The sequence below is a fragment of the Indicator indicator genome, chromosome 35 (assembly GCF_027791375.1).
Source record: "Indicator indicator isolate 239-I01 chromosome 35, UM_Iind_1.1, whole genome shotgun sequence".
NCBI classification, from domain to species: domain Eukaryota; kingdom Metazoa; phylum Chordata; class Aves; order Piciformes; family Indicatoridae; genus Indicator; species Indicator indicator.
The window spans coordinates 1,981,722-2,003,977 of record NC_072044.1 but is presented as its reverse complement, the minus strand read 5'-3'; the positions used below and the strand labels follow the sequence as shown (position 1 = coordinate 2,003,977).

General features: G+C 48.2%; 1 protein-coding gene across 4 annotated transcripts in view; it reads left to right on the top strand.

The window, feature by feature from the left end:
- RAP1A (RAP1A, member of RAS oncogene family) overlaps positions 1 to 22,256 on the top strand; it is a 46,409-nt gene that overhangs the window by 8,076 nt on the left and 16,077 nt on the right. For 3 of the 4 annotated variants that reach the window (XM_054395892.1, XM_054395890.1, XM_054395891.1), the window contains 3 exons: positions 11,772 to 11,841; positions 15,867 to 15,950; positions 20,964 to 21,032. In XM_054395892.1, the coding sequence (XP_054251867.1) occupies positions 15,894 to 15,950; positions 20,964 to 21,032 (126 nt within the window). In that variant the 5' untranslated portion in view covers positions 11,772 to 11,841; positions 15,867 to 15,893. Of the gene's footprint in view, positions 1 to 10,201; positions 10,226 to 11,771; positions 11,842 to 15,866; positions 15,951 to 20,963; positions 21,033 to 22,256 lie in introns of those variants that run through there. The other variant, XM_054395893.1, reaches the window with a different exon arrangement.

The following is a 22,256-nucleotide window of genomic DNA, read 5'->3' as shown; positions in this document are numbered from 1 at the left end:
TGTGTTGATACTGGGCTGGATCACTCTTATTAGGCCTGAGGAACACAAAGCTTGATGGATTTATGAAATAAATACAGGTGAAGAGAGAAGGAATTTAGCTAGTTGGTGCTTTCTGCTGTGGATTAGAACACTAATTGTAGTTGAAAATAACATTAAGGTTAAAGATGCAGACTGCAGCGTTTCCAGGCAGCCTTCTCATGAAATATTCATGCATTTGGGGCTTTCAACTCCTCAGATCACTTATGAAGTTGTAAGGATTACAATACTCTTAGGCTTTGTTGTCTTTCATGAATACACTCCATTGCCACATTGATCACCAGCATGCGCTCAAATTGAGAGTAAAGCTTTGTCAGGAATCTCCTTTAAAATGATCAAGCAGATGTTTTAACGCTCCAGGGCACTTTTATCAGTGCTGTGATTCTGAGAAAATGAGGCTTTGCCTTTATTCTGGGACTTTGTAGCCTCTGTTAAAGGAACTGTTTGCTCTAAAGCCTCATCACAAACTCAACAGACAAGTACAAGTCAATTTAGCTCTGAAGCAAGCTTGGGTAGCTGAGCCTGCCATCAGCAGGTGTCAAAACCCCAAATCACATAGAGCTGAGAGGCTGAAAGTTTCAGAGCCAAGTTCATATCAGCTGCACCTGGATGGGCAGAAGCTTAAAGAAGTCCCTAAATGTCTTTCAACCCCAGTGGTGGTAGAGCCCTTGGGTTTGTGTGGCTGATGGTGTGTCTGTAGAGTTACAGGAGAGCAAACAGTGGAATGGGAGCTTTAACTTCCATGGGAGGATGTCCTAACCAAAATGGAAAGCACAGAAATTGTGGATCATGGCAATTCCCATTCAGATGAGGTGTGGAGTGTTCTAAGGCCTTGCAGAGCACAGAACTGGCTGTCTCCAGGCCACATGTTTAAGAAATTTGCATCCTAATATGGGAGAGATTTTTTTTCTTCCTATTGCATTACAGACTTATTTCAAAGACACACAAAAACCACCACCTGTTTTTTGTTACTGTTTGAATACTGTTAGTGAGGTGGAGGGGAAGAGCTGACTGATGCTCATCTTGTTAGCTGCTGTAGGATGTCCTCTCCCTTCCTCAGGAGTTACACATAATATTTCTTCTTCTGGGAGCAGGAATCCACCTGCCCATGAGGTGTTTTTGTTGTTTAAAGACAGCTGTAAAATAATAAATTTTGATTGTAATCAAACTCGACCTAGCACATACTGAAATGCCTCCTATAAAGCTGATCTAAACTATCAAAGCTCTTTCCTGTAGGGCTTAGTGGCACCTTTTTGTTTTCCATAAAGGAAATTCCAGGATGAGTTGTCAAAGTGGTTTTTGTCCTTTTAAGCCCAGCGGATTCAGGAGGATTTCAAAGCTTCAGTGACCCTCCCTGCAGCGCCGGGGTCAGGTCTGCCAACCCTCCTGGCCTGGAGGTTCTCACTCTGATGCCCCTCAGGCTCCTGCATGCTGGAGTGTTAATAACGTTTTTGAATATTCATAGACTCACAGAATGGTTTGGGTTGGAAAGGACCTTAAAGATCATCCAGTTCCAACCCCCCTGCCATGGGCAGGGACACCTCCCACCAGCCCAGGCTGCTCAGGGGTTCATCCAGCCTGGCCTTGAACACCTCCAGGGAGGGAGCATCCACAGCTTCCCTGGGCAACCTGTTCCAGTGTCTCCCCACCCTCACTGTCAAGAATTTCTTCCTAATCTCCTGTCTAAATCTCTCCTTTTGCAACTCAAAGCCATTGCCCCTCATCCTGTCACAAGAAGCCCTTGTAGAAAGTCCCTTCCTGGTTTTCCTGTAGGCCCCTTTCAGGTGCTGGAAGGCTGCTCTAAGGTCTGAAAGGAGCCTTATTCCTTCAGTTAAAATCTTCACATAGAAGAAAATGTTCTTTTTGTTGTAAAAGAAAACTCAGTTTCCACCTCCCTTTGCCCCCAGGTTCCTGGAAGCAGCATTAAAGGCCTGAGCTAAGTACTGAAGGATTAAGCAGCATATTAAATAACCTCATTTCTTTATAAACCAGAATGAACCTGTTACTTTTTTCTTTATTTGAAGTTAATTCTGTACATCACCTCACAGAGTGTCAGGGGTTGAAAGGGACCTCCAGAGATCATTGAGTCCAACCCCCCTGCCAAAGCAGGGTCACCCAGGGCAGTTTAGATAGGAATGTGTCCAGGTGGGTTTTGGAAGTCTCCACCAGAGAAGGAGACTCCACAGGCTCTCTGGGCAGTCTGCTCCAGGGCTCCAGCACCCTCACCATAAAGAAGTTTCTCTTCGTGTTGAGGTGGAACCTCCTGTGTCCCAGCTTGTACCTGTTGCTCCTTGTCCTGTCACTGGGCACCACAGAAAAGAGCCTGGCATCTTCATCTTGGCACCACCCCTCAGGTATTTATAGACATTGATCAGATCTCCTCTCAGCCTTCTCTTTTCCAGACTAAATAGTCTCAGTCTCCATAGCAGAGATGTTCACGTCCCTTCATCACCCTCATTGCTCTCTGTTGGACTCTCCCCAGCAGATCCCTGTCTCTCTTGAATTGGGGAGCCCAAAACTGGACACAGCATTCCAAGTGTGGTCTCACCAGAGTAGAGCAGAGTGGGAGGAGAACCTCCCTAGACCTGCTGGATGCTCTCACTGCTGCTCCTTCCCTCTCTCAAGCCTTAGGATGTGCCACGAGAACGTTTCAAGAGGCACAGTTTAAATCGCGCTGCTAGAATCCGTCCCTCATTAACCGTACTTGGGTGCTGGTTACAGGGCTACTGGTGGCTGTAGGGGGTTATTGAAGCTGATAACCAATGTAGTATTAATAAGTGGCCAGATGGTAAGTGGTGCTTTTCATTCACAAAGTGGATGTTCAAAGAGGTGTTTAATTAGCAGCAGTTGCGTGGGAACGGTCGAGGTCGGGGTTGCTGGTGGCTGACGCACGCCGAGCGGTGTGAAGTGTTTTGAAGGCAGGGAAAATCTCTGGCCTGCATATGCAAACCTGACCTTTAGATCAGTCTGCATGGTCACATCCAGGCTGCACACAAACTGAGTGCTGCAGCTTTGCCAGCAAGGTTTGAAGAATCTTCGTATTTATAAGTGAGCCTGGTTAGCTCCTGAGGATCGCAGAATGGTTTGGGTTGGAACCTCAGAGGTCATCTACTTCAACCCCCTGCCATGGGCAGGGATGCCTCCCAGCTAGACTTGGTTGCTGTAGGCTTCATCCAGCCTGGCCTTGAACACCCCCAGGGAGGAGGCATCCACAACCTCCCTGGGTAACCTATTCCTGAGTCCTACCACCCTCAAACTGAAGAACATCTTCCTAAGCTCCAGTCTAACCCTTCTCTCTCTCAGCTTCAAACCATTCCCCCTTGTCCTGTCTCTAGACACTCTTAGGAAAAGTCCTTCTCCAGCTTTCCTGTAGGATCCCTTCTTGTATTGAAAGGCATCTGTAAGGTCCCCCTAGAGTCATCTGTTTTCCAGGCAAAGCTGGCAGTGGTCCCTGCTGAAAGACAGCATCTTCGTAGAGGCCTAATATTGGTCTTATGATGCATAGAAATAATCTGAAGAGGAGTTTAAACTTCTACAATTGAGAAGTTTCAAAGAAACCTTCATCAGCAGGAAGCTGATTTGATCTCTCCACCAAAGATTCAGTGCTGGAGACCAGACATAGAGCAATGCAGTGATAGGATGAGAGGGAATGGATTTAAGCTGGGGGAGAATTAGACTGGAGATTAGGAAGAAATTTTTTAGAGTGAGGGTGGGGAGACACTTGAACAGATTGCCCAGGGATGCTGCAGATGCCCCATCCCTGGAGGTGTTCAAGACCAGGTTGGATGAGGCCTTGAGCAACCTGGGCTAGCATGAGGTGTCTGTGCCCATGGCAGGGAGGTTGGAACTAGATTCTCTTGAAGGTCCCTTCCAACCCAAACCATTCTATGAATCTATGACATAGGCACACACTGGGTTCCAGCCCCCAGCACTGAGCAGTGCCCAGGCTTTGTGATTGGTATCTGGGCACCAATACTGCAGAAATAAAAGAATTAAAGTGCAAGCTGAAATGGCAGGGCCAATCTACCTGCCTCATGTCACTTATTTCCCCTCATTATATAAACCAGGAAGAACACTGCTGAGGACGTTGCCAAGCTACTATCAGCACACAAATTATTCTTACCAAACATAATGTAGCTGGTGTTTTGCTGGGATTGAGCCTTCTAGAGTCTGTCTGGAATTTAATCTGTATTTAAAAGGTCAGAATGTTGTTTGGTTTGGGTTTTGTTTCCACTAAAGAAAATGGAAAAAAGAAATCTTTATAGGACTTAAAAATCAGTGGCAAGAGGGAGACAACAGATGGAGGAAGTGCCACGAGTGGCTTCCACCTCTAATGTATGTACCCTTGAACATTTACACGTTCTGCTGATGAGGAAGGATGAAGAGAAATGTTTCTCTTCTTCCAAAAAAGCTGTTGCCATCTCCTGAACCTCTGCTGAAAAGACTCAGGTAGCTCTGGATGGGAAGAGCCATGGCTCAGTGTGCCTGTGGTGTTGCTCAGAAAGGTGGAGGACTTGTGTTTGCCTTCCATACAGTCGTTCATTGCTGTTCTGCTTCCATCATGTGGCCACACAGTGCTTCCTAATAAGCTGGTTTATACCTCTGACTGAGAAAAGGCTGCTTTCTCCAAGCTCTGCCCTGTTGAGGTGGACTTCTTCCCTCCTGACTGCAGATCAGAGCTCATTAGGATTAAATTTTTATCCTTCTGCAAAAGGTTAAAATTTGGGGCTGTTAAGCATGGTGAAGAGAAGGCTCCAGGGAGATCTTAGAGCAGCCTTCTAGTACCTGAAGAGAGCTACAAGAAAGGCAGGAAGGGACTTTTTACAAAGGCTTATAGTGATAGGATGAGGGGCCATGGATTGAAGCTTGAGGAAGGGAGACTGAGACTGGAGATTAGGAAGAAATTCTTTCCAGTGAGGGTGGGGAGACACTGGAACAGGTTGCCCAGGGAGGTTGTGGATGCTCCCTCCCTGGAGGTGTCCAAGACCAGGCTGGATGAGACCTTGAGCAACCTGGGCTGGTGGGAGGTGTCCCAGCCCATGGCAGGGGGGTTGGAACTGGCTGATCTTTAAGATCCCTTCCAACCCCAAACCATTCCATGAATCTCTGAAGTTTGCAGCAGTGCTGCAGTCAGCTGGGAGGGAGGCTGCCAAGTCCAGGCAGTGACGTGTAGCTGCTGTTCTAATTTGGGCCTGCAGTGTGTGCTGGGCTTTGAGTTCTGCTTCTGGCTTCCTTTCCCCTCTCTTTGTCTGCCTGGCACACATCCCTAGCAACTTTCTGAAATGCAGACCCAGAGGACAAAAAACTAAATTAGCCATTTGAGCCTGGCAGGCTCGAGCTGCCCAAAGGACTTGTGCCTTGCTCCTCTGGCTCCTGTAGCAGGGCAAGTCCAGCTGAAGAAGTCAGCACCCACTGCCACAGAATGAACTTTATGGCATTTAAAATTGCAGGTTCAGCCTGGTCTGGTTGCAGGAGAGATCACAGGCTGAGGGAGATCAACGTCAACGTGGTTGTGCATCACATCACTTTTTCCAAGTTACAGAGTTGCTGCTGCTTTCAAAGTTTCTCTGACTTGCTTGAGCTGTAGTTCCTGTGCTGAAAGCTCCAGTCCTGCACAACACTGAAGGCAGAGAGAATTTCTCTGTTGCTAGAGGACTTTACTCTTAGCCCAGGCTTTTATGGCCCTGGCCCTGCATCAGCAGCCCTCACTGGACACCGTGGAAGAGGTGAAATTGTGCAGAAACTGGTGATTTAGATGTGGCTCAGAGGAGCACGTGGCTGGGACCTGAGTTTTGAAGAACTTTTTGAAGTTTTGAAGAAGTTTGAGTTTTGGGAGAGTTGGGGCTGTTCAGCCTAGAGAAGAGAAGGCTCCAGGGAGACCTGAGAGCAGCCTTCCAGTGCCTGAAGGGGCTACAGGGGAGCTGGGAAGGGACTTTTGACAAGGACTTGTGGTGATAGGATGAGAGGCAATGGCTTTGAGCTGGAAGAGGAGAACCTCCTCTATGGGACAGGCTGAGAGAGTTGGGGTTGTTCAGCCTGGAGAAGAGAAGGCTCCAGGGAGACCTTAGAGCAGCCTTCCAGCACCTGAAAGGGCCTACAGGAAAGCCAGGAGGGGACTTTTGACAAGTGGCAATGGCTTTGAGCTGGAAGAGGGGAGATTTAGACAGGAGATTAGGAAGAAATTCTTTCCAGTGAGGGTGGGGAGACACTGGAACAGGTTGCCCAGGGAAGCTGTGGATGCTCCCTCCCTGGAGGTGTTCAAGACCATGTTGGATGAAGCCTTGAGTGACCTGGGCTGGTGGGAGGTGTCCCTGCTTATGGCAGTGGGGCTTGAACTGGATGCTCTTGAAGTTCCCTTCCAACCCAAACCTGTCCATGAATCTATGAATTCCTGCCTTAATACCTGCAAGATGTCAATAGCCTCAGGAAAGGTGGAGGAGGTTTTCTGCATACCCTAAAGACAGGGACTGCCTTGGGGAAGGGCCTTGGCAAGGGAGCCCCTGGCAGTGCTGTTATGTGAGTAAATTGGGTGCTAAGTGCCAGGGTGGGTCTGTGGCAGCGTTTGTCTCTAATTGTGAGGGGAGGTGTCTGTTAATTAAGGGTGCAGCTTGCAGCCAAGCAGCCTTTCAGTGGTGCTCCAGCAGCCCTCTGCCCGGGCGCTTTGCTGGGGCTCTCCTCTAACAATTGCGTCGTTGTTGACAGCTTTGATTAATATTAGGGAAGCATTTAATGTGCTTTCAACTCCGTGGAGTCATTTAATACCTAAGAACACGGTGTATAACGAATAATTAATTAGGGAGCAGATGGGGAGTGGGGTTTGGCAGGGCCAGGCTGGGTGGCCGGACCCGCGCGGTGCCGCTGGTGGTTTGCAGCCCACGGTCCTTGGTGAGGCCAAGGGTAGGGCCCTGGGTCTGGTGAGTTCAGCCTTTCAAAAGCAGTGTAGCCAGCAGGTCAAGGGAGAGGATTTTACCTCCTGCTCTGCTGAGACCTCACCTGCTGTGCTGGGTCCAGCTCTGGAGCCCCCAGCACAAGGAGGACGTGGAACTGTTGGAGCGGGTCCAGAGGGGGTCATGAAAATCAGAGAGCTGGAGAACCTCTGCTATAAGGACAGGCTGAGAGAGTTGGGGCTGTTCAGCCTGGAAAAGAGAAAGATCCAGGGAGATCTTAGAGCAGCCTTCCAGTACCTGAAGGGCCTTAGAGGAGAGCTATGGATGGACTTTGGCAAGGGTGTGGAGTGACAGGACAAGGGGCAGTGCCTTTGAGCTGGAACAGGAGAGATAGAGACTGGAGATGAGGAAGATATTCTTTAGAGTAAGGGTGGTGAGACACTGGAACAGGTTGCCCAGATAAGTTATGGAGGCTCCAAGCCATGAAGTGCTCAAGGCCAAGCTGGATGAGGCTTTGAGCAGCCTGGTCTAGTAGGAGGTGTCCCTGCCCTGTCCCTGTCCAGCCCAGCAGGAGGCTGGAACTAGATGATCCTTAAGGTCCCTTCCAACCCAACCCACTCCGTGATTCTATGACCATTTTTTTTTCCTGTCAGTTTTGGTGTGATTCTGATCATCATAAATCTTCTCTTTGCAGAAGTGCTGGGTTTGAGTTTGTTTTGCAAACATGGCTGTGAGTAATGAAGGGATTCTGGTGGAGTATTGAGCAATGTTTAGTAGACACTTAAAGAAAAAATCCACCCCTTTTCATGGCCTAGTTTACAGTAACTTAAAAACCTGGCACGAAGAACATCTACAAGTTCAACATTAAACAGGTTTTGTTTATAGTAGCCATGATTCAATATTTCACTGCCAGGGTAAAAATAACCCAGACATGTGGCTGTAATGTCCCAGGAGTCTGCTCCTCTCTCAGGGAGGTGGGAGGGCAGTGGGTGGCACAGCCCTGGAGGGGAGGTGCTGGAGTTCATGTGGGCATCTGCACGTTTCACTCCCAAAGCTGTGAAATGCTGACTGCACATTTCCCTTGGAAATGGGAAAGGGTTTGGCTTCCACTAAAAAGAGGGAAGTGTGGGGGATGAGCAGGGCAGCACCCATGAGGAGGCAATGCTTTTTATTTCCTTAAAGCCAGATGAGAGAGGAGACTCAGGGGAGACCTTTCCACTCTCTCCAGCTCCTGAAAGGAGGGTGGGTGTTGATCTCTTCTCCCTAGTACCAAATTTTAGGTTGAGCAGAAACGGTCTCAAGTTGCACCAGGGGAGGTTTAGGTTGGATATCAGAACAAATTTCTTCACTGAAAGGGTTCTCAAAGACTGGAACAGGCTCCTCGTGGAGGTGGTTGAATTCCCATCCCTGGAGGTGTTTCAGAGAGGCAGAGATGTGGTGCTGAGGGCCATGGTTTAGCCCCAGCCATGGCAGAGTTAGAGAATGGTTGGAGTGGATGATCTTAAAAGGCTTTCTCCAACCAAATCTATTCTGTGATTCCAGTGGTGTTTACTCCCTGCCTCTCTCTCTCTGCTATCCCAGGGACATCTTTCCCTGTCTTTTTCTTGGGACCTTTCTTTCTGGGGAACAGCAAGAAAGCAGAACACGTGGCAGGGTAGCAGTGCACGTGGCTGTAGAAGCTGCACCTTGAGAGAGGCCATCTCTAGGATCTGCTGCCTGTGGTTTGCTGTGTGCTCAGTCACCGCCTTGCTATTTTTCTGTTCCTTTTCTCTAACCCTTTTTTAAACTAGGGCTGTCCCTTGTGCTTTTGGACGAGAGTGCAGCCTGCATTGCTGAGCTGTCATCTGTCCCCAGCCCTACAGCTGATACTGTGTCAGCACTTGCACTAAAAATCCCTCTTTCCAGGTATGTGCAGATTGGATCCAGGGACATGATTGCAGCTAGAGCTGCCTGAATGAGCTCTGCTGAGCTGGAGACTCACTTCTGTTACATTTGGAAAAGGATTATGACAGTTTCCTTATCTGGATGATCTTCAAGGTCCCTTCCAACCCAAACTATTCCATGAATCTATTCCTAAAACATTCTGGTTTCTGTGGCTCCAGGGTGGCACGTGCCCATGTCTTTGGAGTGCCAGATGGGTGCAGAGATGCTAAAAAGAAATATTTTGAAGGAAAAAGAAACATCAAATGACTTAGTTTTTCATTTAAACTTCCTGTGGTTCAAGCATTAAAAGGGGAACAGTTGTCCCTTGGAAGCTTTCAGAAACACTCTTGGGAACAGAAAGTAACCACAGAGCTGGTTTCCATCTGGGCAGGGCTGAGGGAGCTGGCACCAGGGTGGGCAAGGAAGAGCAAAATCTGAGGCTTCCTGAAAATACAGCACTTGCTTGGCAGACTTAGGGATGTTGGATCTGCTGCTCCAAATCCAGAGGGAAGCACAGAGCTGGAGGCTTTGAGTCATGAACAGAGACTTTGATGTTGCTGACGCTGGGTCCATGAAAGGCTGAAGGCAGAGGAGCCTTTGCTGGTCCTTGCAGCCATGGCTACAGCTGCTGTTGCTGTTTGAAGTGTCACTGCTGCTGCAGGCCAGTCTTGCTGACCAAAGGCTTGGGATACCACAGGTATTGCAGCCTTAAACACATGGACAAGGTGCCAGCAGGGTTACTGGGGCAGGGGAATGGGGGCACTGGAGCTTGTCCTGCTCTCAGGGTCTGGTGAGATGCTGTGTCCTCTGTCTGGGTGCAGCCCTATGCTGTCTTCTCCACCCTCTTCCTTTTTCATGGCTTGGAGATTCTCTTCCAGTAGTGTCACAGTGTGCTGTCTGTGCTGCCCAGGAGGACAGCCTGTTCCCCTCCATCCCAGGTGGCCGGAGGAGGAAGCTGGGGCCGGGGCACGGCAGGGCTGTGTGGGCTGGAGAGGTACAGGATGAGATGCCTGATGCCTTTCAGAGGGACCCTGATAGCATCAGTGCCTGGTGCTTCTGTTTCCTGCCTGTGGTGATGCTGTGCCTGCTTTAAACACAGCCTTCTGCCTTCTTGGTGGTAGAAAGTACCAGGTTTTCATCTCCTAAAATTGCAGACTTGACAGAACCTCAGATGGGGTGAGGCTGACCTCAGTTTGTCTTTTGTAAGTGAAGTTTTCTGCAGAGTGTATTAAGAAGAAGTCCACAGGAACACAGGGATTTGACTTTAGCAGCACCCATCTCACCTGCAGAAGAAAGTTGGCTTTTTGTTGTGGGAAAAACAAACTGCAGGAGAGGAGGAAAGAACCTGAGGAGCACGGGAAGTTCCTGAGTGCTTGGAGGTCTGTAACAGCCAGCTTTTGGGTGAGGGGTTTGGTTTACTGCAGTTTGTCAGAATGGATGGAATCTGTTAATCTGTTAGAATGTGGCTGTGGCTGTTCAAACCTGCATGCTGGATGTGTGCTCAGAGCACAGTGGAAGCCAGCCAGTGCCCTTGGTGGCATTTCCAGCCCCCCTTCAGCTGCCACTGCCTGCCCGAGCGGCTTCTGCAGCAAGTGTGAGCTGTTGAGGAGCAGATGCTTCCCCTCTGCCCTGCCTCCCCCCACCTCTCAGCCCAGCCATGGCCTTCTGACTCATTTAGTACTGACTCAGTTCTTAAGGCCTTTGCTGATCTGTTATCTGCAGCTTGTTCTTCAGAAACACGTTTCCCTGGGCTTCTGGGCTGATGCTTGCCCACGCTGGCACAGCCACGGCGTGCTGCAGGTGTGCAGGAGGCAGGGAGGGTGTCAGAGCTGGGAGAAGGGGTGTGGGAGGCCAGGTCCTGTTGATTTTCAGTAAGAGCTGGTCATTGAATTGTTTAAAAGTTCCCACCCCTGGGTTAGCAGAGCAGTGAGTGGTCAGAATCGAGGGAGGGTAGAGGGATGGAATCCATGGTGTTGCGGTAGGAGGCGTTGCCAGAGGAAAGGGAAAAAGTGGACTTTGGAATTGGGTGAGCTCTCTGCATAACAGGAAGAGAGGACAGGAAGGTCAGCTTCATAAACCCAAAAACTGCTTTAAAGAAAACAGCAGACAAGCTGCTGAGATAATGATTTGAAAAGAGTGCAGGACAGGGAACTACTGGAGAGAGAGCACTCGAGGCTACAAGGTTGATAAGGGACTGGAGCATCTCTGTGAGGAGGAAAGGCTGAGAGCCCTGTGGGTTGTTGAGGCTGGAGAAGAGCAGCCTGAGAGGGGATCTGATTGATGCTCAGCAAGAGCTAAAGTGTGAGGGGCAGGAGGATAGGGCCAGACTCTTGTCACTGTTTCCCAGCGGTAAGACAAAGAGCAGCAGGCACAAACTGGAACCCAGGAAGCTCAACCTCAACATGAGGAAAAACTTTACTGTGAGGGTGACAGAGCCCTGGAGCAGGCTGTCTGGAGAGGTTATGGAGTCTCCTTTCTTGGAGACTTTCAAACCCCATCTGGATGTGTTCCTGTGTTCACCTGCTCTGCCAGGGGGGAGTTGGACTTGATCTCTGGAGGTCCCCTCCAACCCTTAACATTCTATGATTCATGTCTTCTTCCTAAGGTTCACCTTAGCTGCAAGTCCAGGCTGTAAAGCATTTCTTAATGGCATTAGCACATAGAAATTGTGTTTTGCCACTGGCTTCCATCCACCCTCCTCAGTCTTTCACTGTCCTAGAGGCAAAGTTAAATTGTGCTGGACTTGCTGGTTTTAAGGTAATTTGATTGGAGCACAGAAATTGTGTGGGGCTCCATTGATAAAGCAAAGAGCAGACTTTGTAGCAGGCAGGTTTGGGTTGCAGAGCACACAGAGAAGATCTGAAGTCTGCATAAACATCAGATGAAAAATGATTCATTCTGGTCTTTTCTCTCCTTTTTTTTCAGTCCTTTATAGGGAGCTGAAGAAAACCTTCAGTAGGGCTGCTGACACTGATGAGAGATCTTTTATGCCAAGGTAGGAGGTTTTTAATGTTCTCAGTATATTTAAAATGAAACTGCTAACTGTAGAAACATTGGCACTGGGGGAGATTTGAGAAGTGCTGAGTGTTTAAAGTGGTGTTGAAGTGAAAAAGGTGTCTGAAGCTTGCTTCTTTGTGGCTGAATCTTCCTAGTGGGGAAAAGAAACCCTGAAGCTTTGTGTTCTCTCTTTCCTGAAGTCCTCTGCTCTTGTACAAAATACAAACTGATGATTGAATCTTCACAGTGAGAGTCGTGAAACACTGGAAGAGGTTGCCCAGGGATGTGGTTGAATCCCATGGGACATTCAAGATCAGACTTGATGAGGCCCTGAGCAGCCTGCTCTCGTTGGAGGTGTCCCTGCTGAGTGCAGGGGGGTTGGACAAGATGACCTTTGAGGGTCCCTTCCAACCCGATGCGATCTGTGACTCTGTGGTTGCAGTTTGCAGGCCTTAAGGCTGAGTCAAGAATGTGTCTGCTTTGATTTTTCTTTCTGTAAGCCTTTTGTTATCTTTTGCTTAATGGAGATTGTCATCAGTGATGGCCAACGCTTCGAGTTTTGCAAAGCCATCAGCCCACATGCTCTTGCCACTGTCTTCCTCACACTGAGCAGCAGATCTGCACCTCCTCTTACTGATAGCTCCATCAGTGTTTGGAGCAGGCAGGAGAAACTAATAAATGCAAAATGCCCTCTTCAGAGGCGTAAATTTGTACTTGGCCATCTGCATCTCATGGGGGCCCCTCATGTTTCAGGTCAGCCTGATGTTCCTGCACCCACTGTCTGTCAGTGCTGTGTTTACTTATCTTTGTTTATGCTTCTCTCTCCCCACTACTCAAATGATAAACTTTTTTGATGAGCTGGTGAAACATTTTTAACAGGAGCAGCCAATTTTTGCATCAGGTTTATCTGCTGGAGGGCCTGGGCTCTTCTCCCCACAGCCCCTGCCTGGCTGCTTCCGCTGCTTGGGAAATACCCTGAAGGTTCTGGTTCTTTGAACCCTGACTCAGCCTCTTGGTTGCAACAGGGCAAAAGAGGACTTGGTGCAGTTCAGAGAGCGTCTGAGTGCTTGGCTGAATAAAGATGAAGCTCAGAGCCAGGTTTCAGGTTACATCTTCACTTGCATTTGAATCCATCTGCTGCTCCTCGTCTGAGACCGTCCTGTCCACACTGCTCTTCATTCCTCTCTGATTTAAATGGATGTGCTGCAGTTTTCCTTCACCTCTCATGGGACAAGGCCCTTCACTCTTTCTTCAGAAGGGAGCTGGGCAACTTGGGGCTGCTGCTCTGAATAGCTGAGTGTCTGTCTGTCATTCCCAAGCAGTGTTGGTGACAGCAGCAGCAGAACAGAGATGCTTCTCTTAGAGAATGAAGAAGAGAGGTCAGGCATCTTGCAGTGTGGAAGCAAAGTTTGTTCATCATTAGAGATGAAATCTAAGAGATTACTCTGTGCTAAACTGGCTGTACAGGTGCTGGGTAGGTTGTTGAGCCTGGCAGAGCAGGGAGAAGGTGTTGAGGTGCTCAGGGCAGTGATGGGTTAGTGCCAAACATGCTCAATGCCCCAGGGTTGTCCTGCTGCAGCTTGGTGGCTCTGTGTGCTTGGCAAAGGGGAGCCACACTCAGCTTCTGCTTTTATTTCCCCACTGCAGCATTCAGGACTAATGAGACCAGTTTCACAACATTTATGACAACACTACAAGTCATTTTTTTTTTTTCCTACACTCCTTAGTGATTAAATTCTTTTCTTGACTTGAAAGGGACACTTAACACCCATAATTGAATTCCACTTGGAAAGGTGGCTGTCACTTCACAGCGTGTGACTGCACTAACCCAGAGCTGTGGGATGGAAATGAATGCTGCTGTGTCTGACTCTATTGAGGTGGGCACAAACAGCTGCCAAATGAAAGAGTTGGCCTGGATGCAGCATAGTAATTTCTTGAGCACTCTGGTGGTGGTGGAGAAACAGATAACATTTAACAGACTTGTGAAAGGGCTACAAGATAACCAAGGCGTGTGGGGTTTGCAGGAACAAGGCTCCTGCCTTTCAGGATCTTGGTTTCCTGTTGCACCTGAAAAAGAAAAAAAAAAAAAAAAAAACCAACCCAAAATATGAAATCAGCAAATACTGTAGAGATGAAATGAGAAGTGGGTCTTGTACTGCTCCCAGCTGAAACTTTCCCACAAGTATTTTTACTATAAATAAGAAGTGAAAGAGTTCTCAGCTAAATTTAACCCTTAGCTCGATGGCTTGCAGGGTTTTTTTAGGTGGGAACAGAGTGTGGAAGCTGTAGGAAGGTGAAGGTAAATTGAATCATTCAGTTTCATTTTTACTTCATTTAAAGAAAAAAAAATAAAAAATCCATTGCCTTTTAATTTCTAAGGATTAGCATGAGGAAAACCATTGATGATTGGAATTCCCTCTTCCTTCCCATCATGATTTTTGAAAGCAGGGAAGTGAATGCCACTTCTCAGGGAAGTTTTCAAGCAGAAGAGCTTACAGCTGCCAGAATTTTAACCTTAAAAAAAAAAAAAAGCAGTCAGTGTACCAGAGTGCACAGACATTGCTTGCTCTGCTTTTAGATATTCAAAGTTCCCACTCTGGAAACTCCCTTTCAGTTTGACTTAATTTCACAATTTCTCTTGAGGTTAAACAACTGCAGCTGAGCTGGAAGCTGTGCTGAACAGGCTGCAGAATTTGCCTGCCTCTCTCCAGCTGCATGTGGGGTGGGTTTTATTTTTTGTCTAAACCTGTGCTTATGTCATGTTTAGACCATAAAACATTTCTGTGGTCGAGGGATGAGGCTTAAAAATGGGATTGTTAGGGCAAGGGCTTGCAGTAAATGTGTTCAGCTGCTGGTCCTGATGCAACCCTGACCAGGAACTGGCTATGGGTGTGTGGCTGCACGTGGGTTTCCTCTGGACTCTTTTACAGCTTTCACTTGAGAATTGAAATGATAGGAGGGGGGGAAACAAAAAAAAAAAAACAACAACCCAACACAAACCTAACCAACCAAACTTTGTCCTGATTTAATGATTATATAAACTTGAGACACGGCTTGTCAGGGAGTTGTCCACAGTTGCAAAGCTAAAAATACAAACCCTCTTCTCCCCAGGCTGTCGCTAAGGGTAGGTGACAAGGTGCAAACCCCTTGCAGGAGGTTTTTATTTTTAAAGCAATCCTCAGCTGGTCGCCAGGGAAGCCAGAAGTCCTGTGGCAGGGCAGCCTTGCTTTGAAATGTCTTTGAGAAGCACAGCTTCATAGCAGTCATGTTTTCTGAAGCCTTACTTGGGAAGAAAGCGCCAAGTCCTCAGTGGCAGAGAGAAGAGGGGAAGATAATTAGCTGCTGAGGTCATTGTTTGCTTGAGCCCCGTTGATAGGGACAGCCCAGGCTGGCTTCTAATGTAAACACAGTGTAAAATGTTTATCACCAGCTTTGTCATTTGCCTTATTTGTCAGGGAATCTCAACCAGAATGAGGAGTTTTCTGGTGCCGTGCACTGAGTTGAGGGAGTTGCACAAGATTTCCATAAAAAGGCAGAGCCCTTGCTTGGGTGAGCAGAGAGCCTCTGCCTTGGCAGCCCTCAGCTACGTCTGACTTTTTCCAGGGAGAAAATCCTGACCCAAATCCTTCCCTGCTGGGGGTTTGTGGGAGAAGTAAACCCCTCTTACTTGCATCCTTCTGGTCTCATGTTCTTGTCTGATGCTCAGTGTTTTGTGCTGTGAAACGCTGGGGTGCAGAGACCATGATGGGCTTGTGGTGCACAGCAGTGGGAGCCCAAGTGCTGGGTGTGGGCCATGGTGTCATCATCCTCTTCCTCCTGAAGCACCACCAGGCTAACTGGTGCAGCTTAGAGCACCTCCTGTCAGAGCAGCCACGTGAACTCGAGTGCCCAAGTGTGAAAATGAACCCCACAGCACCTTTGTCCTCAGGTGGAGGTGGGGAAGGGGAGGCTGTGGCTGCTTTCAGAAGGCAGAGTCTTTGAGCTGGTCCATGTTTAACTGTTGGCTTCTCTCCTGCTTTCCAGGCCATCACTGTTTGAACAGACCACACCATGCGTGAGTACAAGCTGGTGGTCCTTGGTTCAGGAGGTGTGGGGAAGTCTGCTTTGGTGAGTTTGGGGAAGCACCTCTGAAACCCACACACACACACCCCCCCTCAGAATGGGCCTGGCTCATGGCAGGTGCTGCTTGTGAAATGCTGTGGGATGTTTGGATTACTATGTGTGTAGTGGCTTCCACCCAGCCCCTGTCACCCTGCTGAAAGAGCTCTGAGTGTGTGACACCTCTGTGGAGAGGCAGCAGGTGACTAATGGCTGTCACAGGAGTCAGCATTTCACTGCTGCAGTACTGGAATGACTGAGTGGCCCCAAGCTGCACCAGGGGGAGATTTAGGTTGGAGATTAGGAAAAATTTCCTTGCTGCAAGAGTGGTCAGGGATTGGAACAGGCTGCCCAGGGAGGTGGTGGAGTTACCATCCATGGAGTGATGCAAGAAACCTGTGGACATGGAACTCGGGGACGTGGTTTAGTGGCCATGCTGCTGTTGGGTTGATGGTTGGACTGGATGATCTTGGAGGTCTTTTCCAGCCAAAACAATTATGTGACTTGTACCCAAGTATTAAAAGGCTGCCATCCCGTGGAGCAGTGAGTGGAGCCTGGCTGTGCATGGCAGTGGATCAGTGATGGATGCAGCTTTGCCTCCCTTGCAGGCTTTGCTTCCATCCTGGACAGAGCAGCCTGGACTGGAAACACAGGGCAGGACCAGGAGCCACCTCCAACGTGTGTGCAGTGCAGAGGGATAAGCAGACTGATGACACTTTGCCCTCCTTAAGCACTTGTGTTGATTGTAAGGAGAGGTTTACACAGCAGAGTTGATAGTGAAGCATTGTGAGAGATTTCTGTCACCTATTTATCACCAATCAGTCAAGCAGCTTGCTCCTACAAGGAAGGCAAAGAACTGGTCAAGTGCAAAGTTATCTGCAGCAAGGAACTACCTTTTCACAGAAGATAACAGCTGAGCAGGGGCTGCACATTGAAATGGGCTGCTAATAATCTTGGTGAATCACCTGCAGGACCCAGAGCAACAGCAGAAGAGATTATTCAGTTGTGTATCAGATTTCAGGCACTCAGAGACCCCTGACAGAGGATCTTGCTTTTCTTAATGCAGTGTTGAAAGAGTCACTCAGATAATCCAGGGCAGTTATTAATATGCTGGACATAAAAATTATTCAGCATCTGACATACTTGAATTTCCTTATTTGTGATGTGAAGCCTTGAGTCAGCATCCAGCCCTGGCCTTTGGAAAAGCTGAAATGTGAATGCTTGGTCTGCTAAACAAAAGAGAAATTCTATTTGGCAGCCAAGGTGCTAAGTAAGCATATATTAGAATAATTCCTCTGCAAGACCAGAGTCATGGAATGGGTTGGGTTGGAAGGGACCTCCAAAGGTCATCCAGTCCAATGCCCCTGGGGTCATCAGGGACATCCTCCACCAAATCAGCTTGCTCAGGATTTTGTCCAGCCTGACCTTGAAGATCTCCAGGGATGGGGCCTCAGCTACCTCCCTGGGCCACCTGTTGCAGTGTTCCACCCACCCTGATGGTGCAGAACTTGTTCCTAACATCCAGTCTAAATCTCTAACTGCAAACCACTGCCTCTCATCCTATCACTGCAGACCTTTGGAAACAGTCCCTTTGCAGCCTTTTTGTAGCCCCTTTCAGGCACTGGAAGGCTGCTGTTAAGTCCCCCTGGAGCCTTCTCCAGACTGAACACCGGTGCTGGTGGACAGCAAGTTCTCCATGGAACAGCAATGTGCTCTTGTGGCCAAGAGAGCCAATGGGATCCTGGGATGCAGGAAGAAAGGTGTCCAGCAGGGCTAGGGAAGTTCTTCTACCTCTCTACTCTGCTCTGGTGAAACCACACCTGCAATCCTGTGTGCAGTTTTGGGCTCCTCAGTTCAAGAGAGACAGAGACCTGCTGGAGAGAATCCAACAGAGAGCCATGAGGATGATTTGGGGACTTCAGCATCTCCCCTGTGAAGAGAGACTGAGAGCCCTGGGGGTGTTGAGTCTGGAGAAGAGAAGGCTGAGAGGGGATCTGATCAATGTCTATCAATAGCTGAGGGGTGGGTGTCAAGGGGAGGGGGCCAGGCTCTTGTGGGTGGTTCACAGTGATAAGACAAGGAAGAATGAGTTCAAACTTGAACAGAGAAGATTTCATCTCAACATGAGGAGAAACTTCTTTCCAGTGAGGGTGACAGAGCCCTGGAGCAGGCTGCCCAGGGGGGTTGTGGAGTCTCCTTCTCTGAAGGCTTTCCAAACCCCCCTGGATGCATTCCTGTGCAGACTACCCTAAGTGATGCTGCTCTGGCAGGGGGGGTGGACCTGATGATCTCCTGAGGTCCCTTCCAACCTCTGCTATCCTGTGAGACTGTGAAAAGTACCTCGTGGAAAATCCATATTTCAATTCAAATCACATTAGAGCTCCAGTGGAGCTGCTCTGGATTCTGTGCCCAGAGCACAGGCATATTGCAGGGCAGCAAGTGAAATTTGGAGTGCTTCCAGGTACTCCATTTGTATTAAATCATTACAGGGGGAGTTACCACTCATGTCAAAGAGGAAGCCTTTCATCCCCTGTATCATTATTCAAAGGAAATCTAAACATTTCCCATCGAGCTGTCATTGGGATATGGTCCATCTCTGGACATCCAAGTTCTGTACATGCCCTGCTTTGGCTCCTGGCTGTCCACAGCTTTACTTTCATAGATTCATTCATAGAATGGTTTGGGTTGGAAGGGACCTTAAGGCACAATCAGCACCACCTGGGCACAGAGGAGTTAAACCAAGGAGGATTAGCAGTGGAACAACACCATATTGTAATCTCCACTCAGATTGTGAAAACACAGAGCTGGAAACACACAGCAGCCTCTTTGTTAGTTTAGTTTCTAGAGATCAGAGAAAGGAATTTTTAAAGTGACCTCCATATTATTTTAAATCCCACCTTGTAACTTCTCCTTGCCAATGCCTGTCAATAAGCAGTCACCTTAAAAGCAAAGTATTGTTGTCTTGGCTGCCAACTGGCACTTGTTGTGTCCTGTTATAAAGACAATGGATCAAAAGCAGCGTGGCCAGCAGATCCAGAGAGGGGATTCTGCCACTTTGCTCTGCTCTGGTGGCACCTCACCTGAATGCTGTGTCCAGCTTTGGTGCTCTCAACACAGGAAGGACAAGGACCTGGTAGAGAGGGGTCCAGAGGAAGGCTACGAAGAAGATCAGGGGACTGGAACACCTCTGCTATGAGGGCAGGCTGAGGGAGCTGGGGGTGTTCAAAGTATCACAGTCTCACAGGATAGCAGAGGCTGGAAGGGACCTGCAGAGATCATCAGGTCCAACCCCTCTGCCAAAGCAGGATCACTTAGGGTAGTCTGCACAGGAATGCATCCAGGGGGGTTTGGAAAGCCTCCAGAGAAGGAGACTCCACAACCCCCCTGGGCAGCCTGCTCCAGGGCTCTGTCACCCTCACTGGAAAGAAGTTTCTCCTCATGTTGAGATGAAATCTTCTCTGTTCAAGTTTGAACTCATTCTTACTTGTCTTACCACTGTGAACCACCCAAAAGAGCCTGACCCCTCCCCTTGACACCCACCCCTCAGCTATTGATAGACATTGATCAGATCCCCTCTCAGTCTTCTCCAGACTCAACACCCCCAGGGCTCTCAGTCTCTCTTCACAGGGGAGATGCTGAAGTCCCTAAATCATCCTTGTGGCTCTCTGTTGGACTCTCTCCAGCAGGTCTCTGTCTCTCTTGAACTGAGGAGCCCAAAACTGGACACAGGATTGCAGCTGTGGTCTCACCAGAGCAGAGTAGAGAGGTAGAAGAACTTCCCTAGCCCTGCTGGACCTTCTTTTCCACAGCCTACAGATTGCCAGTGCCTCTGATGGAATTACAAATCTTCCATATTTGGTGATTTTTATTTTTTTTTTTTTAATTCTTCTCAAGTGCCAGGCACTGAAGTAAAGGTGTGGTTTGAGGCTATCATCTTTCACAAATAAAACAAGTGAGCAAACAGTTCACATTTCAAAAGAGCTTTGAAAACCTTGCTGGAATAAATGGATTCTGAAACCACCAGCAAATGCCAGTTTGCTTTTATAAAAACAAAGAAAATATTTTTCTCTGCTCCCCAGTATTGAATTTTAACAGCAAGGTTAAGTAGTTTTGGTGGTGTCACCTCTTAGAATCATAGAATCACAGAATGGGTTGGGCTGGAAGGGACCTTAAAGAACATCCAGTTCCAACTTTCCTGCTGTGGGTAGGGACACCTCCCACCAGCACAGGTTGCTCAAGGCCTCATCCAGCCTGGTCTTGAACACCTCCAGGGAGGCAGCATCCACAACCTCCCTGGGCAACCTGTTCCAGTGTCTCCCCACCCTGACTGCAAAGAATTTCTTCCTGCTGTCCAGTCTCAATCTCTCCTCTTCCAGCTCAAAGCCATTGCCCCTTGTCACAAGTCCCTCCCCAGCTCTCCTGTAGCCCCTTCAGGCACTGGAAGGCTGCTCTAAGGTCACCCTGGAGGCTTCTATTTTCCAGGCTGAGCAGCCCCAACTCTCACCCTGTTCCCAGAGCCCTCTGATCATCTTTGTGGGCTGCTCTGGACCCTCTCCCACGTCCTTCTTGTGTTTGGTGCACCAGAGCTGTGTGCAATATTCTAGGTGGGGTCTCAGGAGAGCACAGAGTAGAGGGGGAGAATCACCTGGGAGATGTAAGCAGCATAAACACAGCTGCTTATTGACATGGCAAAAATAAAATCCCAACCAAAACCAACCAAAAAACCCCAACAAAGCAAAGATTCCTGAAATTGGGGGGAGGGGAAGAAGAAAAGAAAACAGGAGGTTTGTACACACAATAAAACCAAAACACACCCCCAGAAGGTTCTGTGGGAGCTCTACTAGGGGAGTTGATTCCTTGTCCATGCCATGATGCATGCTTGTGTGTGCACAAACCTTTAATCCAGACCTTCCAGATCTCTCTGCTTCCTTAAATGCTTCTTGCTGAATGTTATTGGTTGTGCTCAACTCAGTTAATCTTTTGTTTGTTTGATTGTTTTCTTCTTCTTCCCTTTCTCCCCAGACTGTACAGTTTGTTCAGGGAATTTTTGTTGAAAAATATGACCCAACAATAGAAGATTCTTACAGAAAGGTAAACTTAACATCCCTTTTGTGATTTATTTGATGTCTCACAGAGCTTGCTTCGTGTTAATGGTGCACCAAAAGCTTATCAGAATGAGAAAGGATCTTTCCTTGAGTGAATGTTGTGGCTGCATAACAGCAGCACAGGAAAACATCAGTCCTGGAACTGCTCTATGCAGATTGTTGCCTTTGGTTTCTCAGAGCTTGGGGTCTCTGAGTGGACAGAGCAAATTTTATCAGCAGCTCTCAAGGTGAATTATCAGGGAAGGAGAGATTTTGCTGTTAATTGGAGTGCTCCCTCACTTAGCTCTGTTTATCAGGAGGTTTAAACCTCTGTTACTCCATGCAACCAAGAGCTTTCACTTCAAATCTCCAGGGACTCAAATTAAAGCAGTTTGGGGCTGCAGCTCTCTGCTGTTTCTTCTTCAGAGGTTACCACAGCTGCCCAGAGAGAGTCTGGTGTGTTTTCACTGATTTCTACTTGTACTGGCATATGAGCCTGGTGGTTGGCAGACTGTGCTGCCCATCCTTCTGCCTGGCAAAAGGATCCTGGGGATCCTGGGAATAGGAGCAGCTCAAGCGGGCTAGGCCCAGACTCTCACTCAGATCTATTTGCTGTAACTCCACAATAGAATCACTCCTTCAAAACACACAGCTATCAGCATTTGCTGTGTGTGTGCTCTCTGGAGAAGCTGTTGTGAAGGATTTCCACACCATTCAAGCACAGCAGGTTGTGTTGCTGTGGCACATCAGTTGCCTGTTGCTGTTTCTTTTAGGAGTGGCTGTTCTGCCATTTAGTTCCAATGCCTTCTGCTTGCTTTGAAGCCATATGCAATTCTTCATGGCTGTTTTGGATGCAGGCTTGTAATTGCTGAGCAGAAGTCCTTGTCAGGATCCCTGATGCTGTGGTATTATGTCATTCTAGCAACAGAGCTGCTTTCTTCCCTCCATTGATGTCAAGTAACCCATTGTGTCCTAGATTAGCATAAATATTGCCATAATTAAAGGCACAAACCAGAAGACAAAACCTTGCAGCATTTGTGCCTGTGATAATTGGGTGTAAATTGTGGTATGAGCCCTGCTGTTAAATTTATTTGACTTTCCTGGAATTGCTCTTGTTGAATCTGAGATGTTTCTCAGGGGCTGGAGGACTTGCTAAGGCTCACTGTGAGGATCATGAAATGTTTTGCTTTTGCCTTCCTTCCTTACTCCCTTCTTCCCCAGCAGCAGAATC